General features: G+C 39.8%; 7 protein-coding genes across 8 annotated transcripts; 3 read left to right on the top strand and 4 right to left on the bottom strand.

Moving 5' to 3' along the window:
• Window positions 1-55: 55 nt before the first annotated feature.
• Window positions 56-1,475, top strand: LOC115623476 (vesicle-associated membrane protein 7). Its single transcript, XM_030517848.1, has 5 exons — window positions 56-588; window positions 646-720; window positions 787-940; window positions 1,005-1,072; window positions 1,141-1,475. The coding sequence occupies exons 1-5, from the start codon at window positions 385-387 to the stop codon at window positions 1,297-1,299; spliced, it is 660 nt and encodes a 219-aa protein (XP_030373708.1). The 5' UTR covers window positions 56-384; the 3' UTR covers window positions 1,300-1,475.
• Window positions 1,476-1,477: 2 nt separating this feature from the next.
• On the bottom strand, window positions 1,478-2,866 carry LOC115623469 (mitochondrial amidoxime-reducing component 1-like). Its single transcript, XM_030517836.1, has 4 exons — window positions 2,722-2,866; window positions 2,037-2,656; window positions 1,692-1,975; window positions 1,478-1,637 (listed from the first exon to the last, which is right to left on the bottom strand). The coding sequence occupies exons 1-4, from the start codon at window positions 2,738-2,740 to the stop codon at window positions 1,532-1,534; spliced, it is 1,029 nt and encodes a 342-aa protein (XP_030373696.1). The 5' UTR covers window positions 2,741-2,866; the 3' UTR covers window positions 1,478-1,531.
• Window positions 2,867-4,526: 1,660 nt separating this feature from the next.
• Window positions 4,527-5,153, top strand: LOC115630627 (mitochondrial amidoxime reducing component 2-like). Its single transcript, XM_030527265.1, has 2 exons — window positions 4,527-4,940; window positions 5,007-5,153. The coding sequence occupies exons 1-2, from the start codon at window positions 4,672-4,674 to the stop codon at window positions 5,134-5,136; spliced, it is 399 nt and encodes a 132-aa protein (XP_030383125.1). The 5' UTR covers window positions 4,527-4,671; the 3' UTR covers window positions 5,137-5,153.
• LOC115630597 (peroxisome assembly factor 2) lies at window positions 5,127-8,485 on the bottom strand. 2 transcript variants are annotated; one of them, XM_030527227.1, is made up of 5 exons: window positions 8,385-8,485; window positions 8,065-8,214; window positions 7,502-7,996; window positions 6,663-7,436; window positions 5,127-6,607 (listed from the first exon to the last, which is right to left on the bottom strand). In XM_030527227.1, the coding sequence occupies exons 2-5, from the start codon at window positions 8,080-8,082 to the stop codon at window positions 5,210-5,212; spliced, it is 2,685 nt and encodes an 894-aa protein (XP_030383087.1). In that variant the 5' UTR covers window positions 8,083-8,214; window positions 8,385-8,485; the 3' UTR covers window positions 5,127-5,209. The 2 variants fall into 2 exon arrangements, with proteins under 2 accessions (XP_030383087.1, XP_030383079.1); XM_030527219.1 differs by lacking the exon at window positions 8,065-8,214 and having other exon boundaries at window positions 8,385-8,479.
• A 702-nt stretch (window positions 8,486-9,187) lies between these two features.
• On the top strand, window positions 9,188-11,030 carry LOC115630611. Its single transcript, XM_030527239.1, has 5 exons — window positions 9,188-9,297; window positions 9,631-9,765; window positions 9,859-10,400; window positions 10,462-10,744; window positions 10,799-11,030. Exons 2-5 carry the CDS (start codon window positions 9,681-9,683, stop codon window positions 10,861-10,863), a joined length of 975 nt encoding a protein of 324 aa, XP_030383099.1. The 5' UTR covers window positions 9,188-9,297; window positions 9,631-9,680; the 3' UTR covers window positions 10,864-11,030.
• LOC115630621 (origin recognition complex subunit 6) lies at window positions 11,016-11,997 on the bottom strand. The gene is made up of 2 exons (XM_030527254.1): window positions 11,875-11,997; window positions 11,016-11,819 (listed from the first exon to the last, which is right to left on the bottom strand). The coding sequence occupies exons 1-2, from the start codon at window positions 11,937-11,939 to the stop codon at window positions 11,120-11,122; spliced, it is 765 nt and encodes a 254-aa protein (XP_030383114.1). The 5' UTR covers window positions 11,940-11,997; the 3' UTR covers window positions 11,016-11,119.
• A 218-nt stretch (window positions 11,998-12,215) lies between these two features.
• LOC115633631 (proteasome subunit alpha type-3) lies at window positions 12,216-13,269 on the bottom strand. Its single transcript, XM_030531069.1, has 3 exons — window positions 13,145-13,269; window positions 12,514-13,082; window positions 12,216-12,453 (listed from the first exon to the last, which is right to left on the bottom strand). The coding sequence occupies exons 1-3, from the start codon at window positions 13,163-13,165 to the stop codon at window positions 12,282-12,284; spliced, it is 762 nt and encodes a 253-aa protein (XP_030386929.1). The 5' UTR covers window positions 13,166-13,269; the 3' UTR covers window positions 12,216-12,281.
• Window positions 13,270-13,376: the final 107 nt, after the last annotated feature.

The raw sequence follows: 13,376 nt of genomic DNA, 5'->3' as shown, positions 1-13,376 counted from the left end.
ACAAAAACCTTGCAGAGAAGGAAATAGAAATAAATTATAATCAAATGATAATCATTGTAATCGGATAATATGTAAACTTACGAAAAAGAAGAGCCCGAATTCATTAGTGGAAAAAAACACTACTCCAAAGGGTTAGTGGCACCGAGGGTGAGGGCAAGTGTGAGTCAGTGCTGCTGCGATCAGTACATTGACAAGCACAATCATAAATACGTATTAATGACACACGTACATATTTATATTAACAACCGACGTCTTGGAGCCGACCACAATATTAACAAAGTATAAACGGCGCCACTGTGTTCGTAAAATTAACAACAAGAGCGAGTGTGCAAAAGCCAATAAGCGTTTGCAAACAAAACTGTGACCGACTTCTGGACCCACACAATGTTGCTGTATAGTGTCATAGCTCGCGGCACCACGGTGCTTGCAAAATACGCCGAATGTGTTGGAAATTTTGCAGAAGTTACAGAGCAAATAATTAACCGGATTGATCTGCAACAAAACCACAAGACTACAATAACGCACGGAGAATATCTGATACACTACTCATGCGACAACAAAATCATCTATATGTGCATTACCGACAATGTAAGTAACCGCACCATGACATATGGGGCTATTTAATTTACATGTTTCTATGCATAGGAATTTGATCGTTCACGGGCTTTTCTGTTTCTCACGGACATTAAACAGAAATTCATCCAAACCTATGGCTTGCAGGTATGTCATAAACGAAAAATGTTTCAAGAGTAAAAGTATGTATCAAAAAATAATTTTGAATTTCAGGTCGCCACAGCAATTGCCTATGCAATGAATACAGAGTTCTCTAAGGTTATCTCAGAGCGTATGGTTTATTATAGCCGATCCCCTGAAGTTGACAAAATAACAATCGTTCATGGCGAAATAGCCGAAATAAAAGATATTATGATTAAAAATATTGGTGAGTAGAAAGTCGTCGAACATTACAACCTCTTCAGTTTTAATGCTTAACTGATAAACTTTAGACAGCATACGCGATCGTGGCGAGAAATTAGAGCTACTTGTGAATAAAACAGAAAACCTAAGCAATAATGTAAGTAAATTATCGCAAACAAATGTAAACATAAACAAACAAACAAATACAACAATTTTTTCCACCAGTCGGTTGCATTCCGCAAAGCATCACGTAATCTGGCGCGTCAAATGTTTTGGAAGAATATTCGTGTCTATGTGGTCGCAGGCTTGGTGATTATTTTTATCATCTATGTGATTGTAAGCATGGCCTGTGGCGGACTTGCATGGCAATCGTGCGTCAACTAAGTCGCCAACGACTTATTGTGTTGTCTTAAACCGATTGCGAATGCCTATGTATGTATATTTACATATAAAACTATGTATTCTCACTCTATGTGCATAATCTATGTTGTAACACTATTTGTTCTGCATACATGTAATAATCATGAATATATATATAAACGCATATTTATACAAAAATACATTGCGTTCAAAGTTGTTAATCAGTACATTTTTTATTTGCAACAAAGCTGAAAATTCACTTGCTCTCAACATAGATGATATCGTTAACTTTGATATTACCCGGTACCCGCAAACCCAGATGGCTTCCAAGTGCCGGTGATGCATAGTTAAACAGGCGATAGCTACAACATAAAAAGATGGGATTAAATTGACAATTATTGTCGTATTTACATTACCTGCGCAAAGTTTTCAGAGGCTCGCCATCAACATCTCGTTCGGCTGTGTGGACATTTATGTTCGGTAATATGCAGCGCGTACAAGGTGCGACAACACGAAACACAACATCGCCAATGCGCACCCACTGCCAGTTATCCTCAGCGTACGGCTCGTCATTGTCCATTTTCAATTCAAAGTTTCCCCGGAATTGTAGCGGTGAAACAGGACGTTTCAGTCGCTTATTTAGATCAGCGATAGACGAAAGATTCATGATCATATAACTAGTTGCATCACCGAAGGTACCCTAAATTAAAAAAATCAGCATATAATCGGTTCATAACCAGATAATACAGTCAGTGCCTCACTGAATCTTCCTGCTTGATGTACGGTTGATCCTTCAGTCGTGGATTGGTTGCCCGCACCGGGCTAGGGTAGGGATAATACACCAATTTCAGGCCGGTATCCTGCCCCAGTATGAATTGAGAGAACCACTTATCAAATCGTGCTCCACACAACATGGCATCCAACTTGACGCCCCACACGGCAGTGTGAACATCCTGCCCTGGCGATTCACTCGCCAGCGTCTCGAAGTTTAGTTCGAGATCTGGAGTGCCAGGCGCCTTAAACACCAGACCAGTGCTTGACAGCACTTGGGGTTGTATGAGCAGCATTTTCGGATATCCACGAGCTGTTATCATTTCGTTGTTATCATTAACTAACATTAGAGCACGATCACGAATTCCTTGAAGGGTCAAACCAAGCAAATCGCACGACAACACGTCGCCGTCTTTTAGTTTAAGCGGAGCACACGACTTGACCGGAAAGAGGTTTATCTCTTCCAGAATGCCCACTCGACGCCATTTTTCTGGAACGACATCACGCTTAAGGCGATGATAGATCAAATAGCTCGCACCTCCCGCGACGACAAGTCCAACGCCCACACCGAGTAGCACTTTTCCGCTGAACCATCCGGACCCACTATCGGCTGGTTATTTTTGTAATTAAATAAACTTTAAGTTTAATTAACTCTTGAACCCCGAAACTACTTACGTGCATATGTAGTTATCATCTTGTTTTCTTGCGAGTACTGCTGCGCACTTGTTGCTTTCTCCAATTAAAAAAGCTTTCTTGGGCGTTCGCCTTCTTTACTGCACCAAAGCTCAACATCTGAAGAAAACGTAGACTGCGATTAATCACAGCTACATCTCTTTTTCCCTTGTCTACGTTTTTATTGATTTTGTAAACAAGTTTTTTTAAGGCAACTGTTGCCGACGATGAAAAGCACCAATTGGAACCGGGCACCGAAAGCTCGCTTGTTATAGTAACAATTTTGTGATAAGCACAGAAATTTGCTACTTACAGTAAATACACCAAAGCTTAAACACGTAAATACGTACTATACTTTTATTACCATAAACGGTCTTTACTTGATACACTGCAACACGTTGGTTGTTAAATGTGATTAAGTTATTAACTTAATTGCTCAAAAAGATTAAAACTCAATTAAACTCCTTTATTAAAAATAGTTTAGGCGTATTTTCTAACATTTTTCGTCTGTAATTATTAAAAGAATAATGTCACAAATGTTGGCACATTTATTTAAATTTTATTTACACCAAGCTTTCAAAGAGCAATACAATAGTTATAAAAATTGTATTATTTATTCCTGTTAGGATTTAATTTTACTTTAAATAAATCATAACTGAAATAGGAGACAAAACTCCCATATTAAAAAGCATCTAAAAGTTACACATGTTAGATGCCCATTGATGGATACACTACTGATTGAATTTCCACTGGTCTTTTTTTTTAATAATATTTCTGTGATTCTCCTTTTCCATATGAACTCATATACGTTAATCAACCTTTGTGTCCGTCCTCGCTTCGATAGCTTAAAATTAAATTATTCTGCTCAGTATAGGTAAGGCAACTTAGCTATAGTCTTAAGACAATTTAGAGAACGTTGACAAACTATTAAAAAATTAGACAGTATATCATAACTCAAAAAAGTTTTTGGTACGAAGATGTTATAAAAAACCTTAAAAAAATTTGATTAAAATAACTTCATAAACCAAAAATTTCTTAAGGAAGCTTTATAAAATAATAAGAATAAATTAGAAAAGTCTTCATAATAGGTTTCGCGTTTCAAGTTGTTGCGGTTCAAAAGTTCTTCATACGAACAGGCATACATATGTATACTTGTATGGCGATTTTTCTTGACATGGTGATCAGAAAATATTTAGTATGCAGCATAACATGGGGTAACATTTGGACTGCTCAGTATACTATCGATTGGATCCTTCAAAGAACACTCCAATTGCTTAGTTCAAGTTAACGCGTGTCCACTGTGTAAACTTCTTTTGAAAATAAACTCATACTATAGCACGGCCTTAGTAGAGAACATTATCAGAGAACAACATGAAGTCGGGAGTGGTGGTCGCAGCAGTTTTGGTGAGTGGTTCGCTGGTAACTTGGCTTTGTCTGGGTATGGTCAAGCGACGCCGACGAAAGCAAGAACTTGATGAGTCCCTTAGCGTTGATTGGCACCGTATAGGCGTGGTAAAGAGCTTGACCATATATCCGCTTAAATCTGGAGGTCCAATGCCGCTTGATCTGGCTCACATTGACTGCTATGGGCTGCGCTCAGTTGAAGGCTTACGCGATAGGTGCCTTGTAGTGTTCAACACCGATCAGAAACTCATTTGGGCGGGGATTTATCCACACATGTTGAGCATAGAGACCCAGCATTTGGATGGACAACGACTTCTCTTGACGGCGCCTAATACCACATCGTTAATCGTAAACATTAGCCTTATTATGTCCGATGAGAACGAGTATGAAAGGGAATGGCAAGGTTTCCGATTGAAAGCCTGCGGCGAGGCGCATGATCGTTAGATTTCACAGGTTCTGCAACAGCAAGAATCTGGCTTGCATTTATATTTTGCTTATAATTCTCCGAGCAACAGTCTCCGCCGAATCAAAAGGGAATTTGAGCCCGTCATGGTGTTGCATGACAAATCTGTGGCTGATTTAAACTCTCGTCTGAAGCTAGAGGATCATGCTGATGAGCTGCAATTTCGAGCGAACTTTGTAGTGGCCAGCGATGATAATATCGCAGCATTCGATGAAGACGACTGGCTTTGGATGCGAGTGGGAGAGCGTACCATCCTGAAATACACCGCACCCTGCCTGCGCTGCATTTTGCCGAACATCAACCCGGTGACATGCAAACGAAATCCCAACTTCGAGCCGTTACGGACATTGAAAAGGTAAGCAAAAACCAAAACTGTAGTACAGACATCTAAAAAAAAGCAGAAACTGGTTCTCTATTGCAGCTATCGCTTGCGCCAAGACCCCAAAGAGCCAGAAATGGGAGTCTATTTTAATGTTCAGCAGATGGGTCCAATACGTGTTGGCGATGCTATTTATGTGCAATATAAAAATGGAGTGGAAAGTAGTTTTTAAAAACAAACTTTATTAAATTAGGCAATTAACTACGTAGAATTTCAAACAATCCAGTAATCTTGGTATTGCCAGGCTAAACACTGTATGATGCTTTCAGTTTATTAAAATAGTCCAGATCGCCTTTGCTAATTGACGGAACAAATTTGCTGAAAGACTTTAAAAAGTCCTCTTCTTCAACGATCACATTTTCGGCCAGCATGTCCTTGTCGCCAAGCTTGCCACTCAAATGCAAGTCTATGGTGCGTCTGACAGCAGCTAGCCAAGCATTCGAACATATTGAATATAAATCGGCACCCGACATTTCGCTCTTCAAACGATCGGCAATCTCCAATATATTCACATTGGCTGCCAGATTAAAACGTTGTGTTTGGGCTCGTAAAACGGCTGCCTTATCGTCGGGTGTGGAGTAAGGACCCACATAGAAAAGTTTGTCAAAACGACCAGGCCGTAGCAAAGCAGGATCAATTAAATCCGGTCGATTTGTAGCGGCCAATATGAAAATTAGCTTGCTGGCATCACCCATGCCATCCATTTCGGCAAGCAGCTGCGACACCACACGATCCATTACGCCCCCCGAATCGCCCGCCACACCGCGATTTGGTGCTAGCGAATCCAGTTCATCGAGGAAGAGGACACACGGTGCTGCGGAGCGTGCACGAGAGAACACTTCACGGACGTTCTGCTCACTCTGGCCCACATACATGTTGAGCAGTTCTGGTCCCTGTACGGAGAGGAAGCTCAGATTGCATTCGGTAGCAACAGCTTTCGCAACCAGTGTTTTGCCTGTGCCAGGAGGGCCGTAGAGTAAAATGCCAGAACGTCGGAGGTTCTTGCCCATTAGATGCATATGCTTTAGGGGAAGGCCAATACTACTTTGTATTTCATCCTTAAGCTTCGCCAAGCCACCAATATCCGACCAGTAAACTTTAGGCACCTTCGGTGCGCCCAAGCTGTCGGCAAATGAGCTTTGCATGTCTGTCAGGTTCTTGCTGAAATGGATCAGCGATAATGTGGACGACCCTAGTCGTTGACGGACTTTCAAACGCACCGCATTGTCATAAAGCAGCTGCAAATCGCCCAATAGAAAACCCTGTGACTTAGATGCCACTTCAGACAGCAGTCTTTTTGTTTCATACCAGTTTCGACAGATCTTGGGCAGATGTAGTTCGTGCATGTCCAGCGAAAAGAGCGGCACTTGTTCAATTGCTTTTTTGTTATAAATGAAGTCATTAAAAGACTCGCGTATGTGCATCCATTTCAGCATATTGTAGCGTTCCTCTTTGGACGGAATATCGACGTTTATTATCTCAAGAAAGATACGCTGAATCATGGGCTTCAGATGCTTATCGCTGGTTAATGCCACCACAACGACGGGATGTTTGCGATCATGGGAAAAAAGCTCCTGAACCTGAACATGAAAGGCGGACAGTAAACGTAAGTCCTCGTTGCCTTCATTATCGATGCCGAAAATCTGAAAACATTAAGCTAGTAAGTTAAAATTCCTGGATGTCAGTGTTGATGCTTACCTCAAAATTGTGAAAACATATTAATAATGGTTCGCTGACTAGGCTTTTGGCGAAAACCGCCTTCAGTTTCATCTCAGTATGTGAGGGCACCTGAGAGACAATTTCGGTGCAATCAGCGCCATAAATGTGCATTCCCAGCTCCTGAGCCACAGCATTTATTAGTTTAGTCTTTCCAGCGCCCCGCTCGCCCTGCAGCAAAAATACTGGAAAGATATGTTTTGATGACAAACATGCGGACTTCTTTGGCAAAAATGCATCCACTGAGGCACGTAACAATTGATATGGCTTCCTCAATCCAATCGGAAAGTTCTCCACTATGGAAAAGTTGTCCAATATCTGTCGTGGCAGAAAATTGTGCGAGTGTGGCACCTGGATAAGGTTCGTAAAATTCTTTGCCACGATCGCCTGCAATTCGAAATCACTGCCCTTGACCTCTAAATGTATACAGCGGAAGTAAACCTGATGCAAATAGGCGAATATAAGATAGTAATGTGCATAGGCAGCAGTGCCCAAAAGCTGAGCATTGACCTCAATGCGATATGTGTGTCCACGATGTAACAGACGAGGCGTATTGAAATAGCTATTTAGCAACAGCTCGACAACTTCAGCTGGCAGTTCGTGGGGATTGTTCAGCAAATAAACATGCGCTTTGCTAGCGATGTTTGGTATTGTTTGCTCATCCTTGAAGTGTTCAAGCTGAACCCAACAATCAGCAGCTTTTCTGTTGCTTTTGGTTGCACTGAATCTGTCCAGAAAATTTGAAAAGAAATTTTCCTAGAAATAAATTCTCTTATTAGAAAATGCCTAAAGAATGCGTGAATAATAAAAAGAATACATACCTTCACAAAGAGACAATTGCTTTGGCACTGAGCTGCTGGCAATATCTGCATGACTACAGTCTGAGGTAGATCCTGCATAATTTGCTTTATAACAGATTCAGATGCAGAAAGGGAGGAGTCCGTCCCAGCATTTGTCAGATTGCCATTTGCAACCATATTAACGAAATTAACATCGTTTGAATCGGCAAAAGTATCGTACACCTCCTTGCTGGTAAAAATCACATGCTCTGATTTTATTAATTCATTCTTGATGAGCAGTTCATAGAGCTCATTTGGTAAAGGAACCAATCGATATTTGCCCTTGAAATGTTTCGCATAGCGCCAATAAAGAGCGTATGTTAAGTACCCTGGATAAAAATACCATGGCCATTTTGGTTGAAGCAGCTGCAACACTATATTATATGCGCCTACAAGATCTTGTATGCGACCTGTGAAGTTATATTTTGGCCCGTTTCCGATGCCATTGTCAACAGATCGCTTGGCAACGACTTTTTTCTGAGAAGAAAGTGCATACATGTAGATATAATTGGGCTTGTGTAGATAACTTTAAATTCTTAACCCACCTCAAGAACATCAATCATTGTTCACACAAACAAGGACAATACATATGTATGTACATATATTCTATGTATAAAAACTTGCACTAATATTACACATGCAGAGGCAAAGTTCAATTGGTTGTCAAAAAGAAATGGAGTGGTCACAAAATTACGCTGAAATTGATAAAACGTTTTAATTGGGTATCGCCAGTAAACAAGTTAGTGTTGTTATTATTACGAAATTAACGTACATATTATGTTTTGGATGTATGTATATATTTACATATAAAAATTTTCATATGTACAATTGATCATACTCTATAGATTACGCCTGTTTAAATTACCTTCCTAGCAATCACTCTCCTTTTCATTTGCATGCAGCTGCCTGAAATATCAGATAATTCTTCAAGTATATTTGTATCGTATTTAGTTTTAACCTTTTTTGGATAAATTACAAGCAAGAACTATCATATGTTCATGCTTATCAAAAACATATGTGATAGCATTCTTAAAGATTTTGCAACACTGGTATTAGTACACAGATTTTAAATACAAAGCTATGTACATACATAGATTATTATGAGTACTTTAGAAGACATGTATTTATTACAGGAAAAAGCCTAAAATGTCTGTTTTTGAGAGATAGATATTTTAAACTATTTAAACAGCCAATATTCAACGTTAATTATACGTTTCATGCCGAAAGCTTTTTGGCGCTTAAATCAAATTATTTCTATTTTAGACTTCCCATACACAAGTGAAGTTCGTATATGGACCGCTTCATAAGACCATTTGATATAGGAATACTCTTTTGTGTATAATAAAAACATCTCAAATTATTCATAGTAGGATATCAAAGTTCTTAAGCTTGTTCCGGAGTATTTGCTATGCTACGAATAAGGTTAACTAGCTTTAAAGAAACGGGACCGTATGGTTCTTACGTTTCGATTTATTATCCTGTATTGAATAGGTAAACGAAATTCGAACGAATGTACTGGTATGCATTATTTATCAGTATGTCAAGATAAATCAACATAGCAATGTAGGTCTGCCCGCGTATTAGGGTATTTAGCACGTCGGCGACCACGTCTCCACATTTTTTGTTCATATTGTGTTCAACATTTCAGTAACAGTTGTCAGTCAGTAGCTTGCCTTTGCTGTGAGCAGCAGTTTTGTTGAAATTGTGGTCTTTGGGAAACGTTTGTTCGAGTAATCTGTGATTCCACTAAATACATACATACTTATGTACATATGTATGTAAGTATATTCTTTTAAATTTGAGAAATTAAAGAGAAATAATACGTTGTGTGCAAGTGGCAAATCTTACATTATTTTTTACGGAAACGCTAAAGGAGGAATTCGGAAATATAAAAATATACTCGAAACAATTTCAACGCTCAATTTTCGCTTTTCCCAGTAGCCGCTGTGTATAAATTTTTATGCGTACATATAATATACATACATATGTATATGTATATATATTTGTACTGGATCTGTAGATCCCCGTTAAGCTGGGGCATACAATATACATATGTATATTTTATATAAAAATATATATTTTTTAACATATAACCATAATCTATTTTTTAGGTGCTAGGTCAAATCAACCTTGTCTGGCAACGTTGGCAAAATTCACTGAAATGGAAGATTCGACTATGATAAAGTCAGAGCTCGGGCGGACAAGTGATAAGAAACGTTCTTTAAAAATGTGGGGGGATTATATCGGTGAGTGAATACGATATAATCATGCCTACATAAGTACGTATGTAAATAAACACAAATTCTCGGAAATTAACGTGACCGCGCTTTTCTTTGAAGACAATAGTTTGCGCGTTTTATCTGTTGCTATATTAGCTAATAGCTTTGAGCGTCTGTTTTGCGTGTTGCGGGAACTTGGATTGAAGCACAATTTACCGGAAGAACGATATGCAATTTTTCGGCGAGGCTTTACATACAAGAACAGTTCCTTGTGGCTGATGACGACTGTACTGGCTATGGTTCTGGTCCGATTTGGCTTGACTAGGCAACTGGCACTACCCTCAGCAAAATTGTTGGCATATATGCCGCTCTATTGGATATTTAATGCGGCGGAAATGGGGCGCAGCACTTTGAGCTATGCTCACTGGATTCGTGAGCCGCATGGTCTGGATTGCGCATCCGGTTTGGCGTCTAATTACTTTCATGGTTACCTTAATCTGGCACTGCCCGCCCGAAACGGTAACGAAGGCCTTCGGAAACGCATAGAAAACTATGAGAACGACAAAAATGTAACATTTGGAATACAACGATTGGTAATACTCATCCCGGATGAGATGTTTGTTAACAGCGTTATAAAAAGTGATTTTCTGGAAGAGGCGAGCGTATGTTTATAATATTTTATGTTAATGTCCTGTAAACGAACGCTTTTTGTTTTATTTTCAGCCGCTGGAGACGGTATACATAAATCGGGCTGGAGTGAATCGTCCCTTCAAACATGCAGTCTACCGGCTAAAGCACAAAACAAACGGAAAATTCTACTATTTTGCAGTAGAGGGCGCAACACCAATGCTATCTTTCTTTGAATCCATGAACTTCCAGCTTTCGACAACTCCAGAAATGCGTGAGTTAAAACGGGAAATATGGTTGAAATTTTACAAACATTTGAAAAAATTGTTGGACACCTGGCCAGAGACACGACATGAGGTGAAACTGATGATATATAAAGGTGCGTTCACTACAATTACATCCTTTAAATTGTCGAGTAACAACAAAATTTTAGCTCATAAAGAAAATGGGGAGCTCGTTGATGTTGGCGAACTGCTTCAGACGCTTGTCAATATTTAAAACTCTTCCATAAATGTATGTAAAAGTTCATAGAGCATGCAAAATCGACATTGACAATACCGAATTACTTCATTTGGGCCTATAGAAACAGTTGCGGTCGACTTATAAACTAAGCGAATTTAGAGTGAAACTTTTTTAATTGATTAAATATCTTTTGTAAAAACTTGTAATGTTCTCTCTATTTTGACAATTTTTGATTATAAACGAGTTTTATTGATGTATATGTACTTACTAGTAATATCGATTTAAAAACCATCTATTTAGTGACTATAGCTTCAGACGATTCGGTGCAGTCTAATTCTCTGAGCTTAGCTTGAGCCATAGCCAGCATCCGAGATTTCCATTTCTCGTAGTCTTCAGTTTCCGGCTTCTGTGGCTTTATGTTCTTCGATCCATTTGCGATATTCTCCTCTTGATTTTGCTTAAAGTTGCGCTCAACGTCCGTAGTAAAAATGGGGTCTTTGTGATGTTTGGATATGGAACGCTCCCATCGCTGCTCCAGTTGATGCCACTGAGAGGGCCGTAAATTGCTAAACGGCATCAATTTTGTTTTGGAGACTTTCCTCTTCAGCAAGCGGCATGCATAAAAAACGGCCATAGCAGCATACTGTGGATGTGTAATGTCTATATCTGCATTCTCAGTTATTCCAATGTTATTGTACAGCTGCAAAAGCTCCTCAGCCTTGCGCGCCACGTCGTTCAATCCAAGTTGCAGGCATATATCCTTAACGCTCGCCAGTTGATTAAGATCAAGCAGCTTTTCGAACATGCGCTTGTTGTTCATGTAATGAGTTTTACGGAGCCCTGACAGCTTGAGAGCCTGCTCCTTGTCAAAGGCAATCCCTAAGATTGTAGATGCAAGATCACCACACAACACAATTTTGCCATATTCGTTGATTTGCAGGGGCACATTAGTTGATCGCAGTTCCAAAAGACGCATTAGCTCTGTGGTTTTCCTAACGAAGATTGTTACTTATGCAAAAGGTTTGTATGCTTTTCGAGAATACTTACTCCAAGACATTAGGCTCGTCTCGCAGACCCATTTTATTTATGAGCTGTTCAATCAATGTGGCCATGCTTGGTGGAACCCTAAACTACAAATGCACATATATTGTTTACAAGCCTGATTGTCGCGTGAATCTGTTAAGAATTGGCGCGAACGAGACCAGCTGACGGCAATGTGGCGTTGCCACTTATTTGAAAAATGATTTTACATTTACTTTTAACTACGACAATCGTCCTTATGAACTATTTAATGCTACCATTTAGCTTAAGGCCACTATCGAACAAAAAATACGTCGTTGGGCACTATATCCATACTTACGAATTGTTCCACTAAGAACAATAAAACGTTTAAGAAAAATATCTTTAATTTGCTGATAGCCCAGAATCTAATTCAATGACACCACAGGTTTAACTTATATATCATTGTCGCTATCTTCTTCGTTCTTTGCATCGTGTCCTGCCTTAACAGCAGATGTAAGCCACGGCTCAGGATTAATACAATGCAAGCCGTTCGTGTCCTTACCAACCAGCCCCATTTCGTAGCGGAACTCCTTGTCCTTCAGATCGTCGTGCACTTGATAAATGCTAAAAACAAAATACACACGTTAAGTCTACGGCATTATTTTAAAATTCAAAATCACGTACATTTTACCAGCGCTTTTCACCAATTCTTCTGTTGCCATGTCCGTGAACTTATACTTTTCCATTTCCGTTTTGGCCTGCTGTTTAGCCTTGCCACTGGCGCAAGCATAGTATCCAAACGAAGAGCCCGATGGCTCAATTTTGAACAACTGCGGTCCATCGACCTCATCCCACGATGCTAATAGAATCGATAGTCCAAAAGGACGTACCGCGCTGTATAGAGTATATGCGTGTACATACGCAGAGACGCGATCGCACAAATGCTTCAGCGGGATCGTGTGTGCAAACTGTTGGCGGAAATTTGCTGCCTCTTGGCGTGCAATGTCAGCAACAAAGTTTCCATCGGCTGTCAATCCGGCGACAGCCATGCCAATATTTTTCTCAATTGTAAAAATACGACCGGCGGCATCTGCCTCATATAGCTTACTTGTAATAATCTTCTCGACGGCAAGCACTACGCTATCTTTGCCGCGTAGACCAATTACGGTGCCACTTTTTTCCACCGCCTTCGAAGCGTAATCAATTTGGAATACGCGGCCGTCCGGCGAGAATTGTGAGGCCGACAAGTCGTACTATAAAAAATGCACATCTAAATTATATTGCGTTTCTAGCGAGCATAGTCACATCAACTTACACCGGTGCCAATAGTACTCATGTTTGGATGTATTAATAATTGATTACTGCAATAAGAAAATTATAATAAAATCTCTGTGAGCTATTGCTAATATAGTATTGGGACGATGATTTGACGCCTTTTGATGTGACAGCGAAAATATGGCCAGAGTTGTCTTCACTTTCAATTAACACACAAGGTTGCATTGACGGCGTATATGAACTAGAATGGAACGAGCTCATTGCCTCTAGTT

This window comes from Scaptodrosophila lebanonensis, unplaced genomic scaffold (genome assembly GCF_003285725.1).
Source record: "Scaptodrosophila lebanonensis strain 11010-0011.00,11010-0021.00 unplaced genomic scaffold, SlebRS2 tig00000001-arrow-pilon, whole genome shotgun sequence".
NCBI lineage: Eukaryota > Metazoa > Arthropoda > Insecta > Diptera > Drosophilidae > Scaptodrosophila > Scaptodrosophila lebanonensis.
This window is presented reverse-complemented; position numbering and strand designations above follow the sequence as displayed.

Bases quoted from the DNA above. Each gene is read 5' to 3' on its own strand.
- LOC115623476 (XM_030517848.1), top strand. From the start codon at position 385: ATGTTGCTGTATAGTGTCATAGCTCGCGGCACCACGGTGCTTGCAAAA. The intron at 721-786 runs GTATGTCATAAA...TTTGAATTTCAG, and splicing joins TCCAAACCTATGGCTTGCAG to GTCGCCACAGCAATTGCCTA. The intron at 941-1,004 runs GTGAGTAGAAAG...GATAAACTTTAG, and splicing joins TATTATGATTAAAAATATTG to ACAGCATACGCGATCGTGGC.
- LOC115623469 (XM_030517836.1), bottom strand. The intron at 1,976-2,036 runs GTGAGGCACTGA...TTTTTAATTTAG, and splicing joins ACATCAAGCAGGAAGATTCA to GGTACCTTCGGTGATGCAAC. The intron at 1,638-1,691 runs GTAATGTAAATA...TTTATGTTGTAG, and splicing joins CCTCTGAAAACTTTGCGCAG to CTATCGCCTGTTTAACTATG.
- LOC115630627 (XM_030527265.1), top strand. From the start codon at position 4,672: ATGGTGTTGCATGACAAATCTGTGGCTGATTTAAACTCTCGTCTGAAG. The intron at 4,941-5,006 runs GTAAGCAAAAAC...TCTCTATTGCAG, and splicing joins CCGTTACGGACATTGAAAAG to CTATCGCTTGCGCCAAGACC.
- LOC115630597 (XM_030527219.1), bottom strand. From the start codon at position 8,417: ATGCAAATGAAAAGGAGAGTGATTGCTAGGAAG. The intron at 7,437-7,501 runs GTATGTATTCTT...ATTTATTTCTAG, and splicing joins GCAATTGTCTCTTTGTGAAG to GAAAATTTCTTTTCAAATTT. The intron at 6,608-6,662 runs GTAAGCATCAAC...TAATGTTTTCAG, and splicing joins TATGTTTTCACAATTTTGAG to ATTTTCGGCATCGATAATGA.
- LOC115630611 (XM_030527239.1), top strand. From the start codon at position 9,681: ATGGAAGATTCGACTATGATAAAGTCAGAGCTCGGGCGGACAAGTGAT. The intron at 9,766-9,858 runs GTGAGTGAATAC...TTTTCTTTGAAG, and splicing joins AATGTGGGGGGATTATATCG to ACAATAGTTTGCGCGTTTTA. The intron at 10,401-10,461 runs GTATGTTTATAA...TTTTATTTTCAG, and splicing joins ATTTTCTGGAAGAGGCGAGC to CCGCTGGAGACGGTATACAT.
- LOC115630621 (XM_030527254.1), bottom strand. From the start codon at position 11,939: ATGGCCACATTGATTGAACAGCTCATAAATAAAATGGGTCTGCGAGAC. The intron at 11,820-11,874 runs GTAAGTATTCTC...AATCTTCGTTAG, and splicing joins GACGAGCCTAATGTCTTGGA to GAAAACCACAGAGCTAATGC.
- LOC115633631 (XM_030531069.1), bottom strand. From the start codon at position 13,165: ATGAGTACTATTGGCACCGGT. The intron at 13,083-13,144 runs GTAAGTTGATGT...CATTTTTTATAG, and splicing joins TGAGTACTATTGGCACCGGT to TACGACTTGTCGGCCTCACA. The intron at 12,454-12,513 runs GTACGTGATTTT...TTTTGTTTTTAG, and splicing joins GTGAAAAGCGCTGGTAAAAT to CATTTATCAAGTGCACGACG.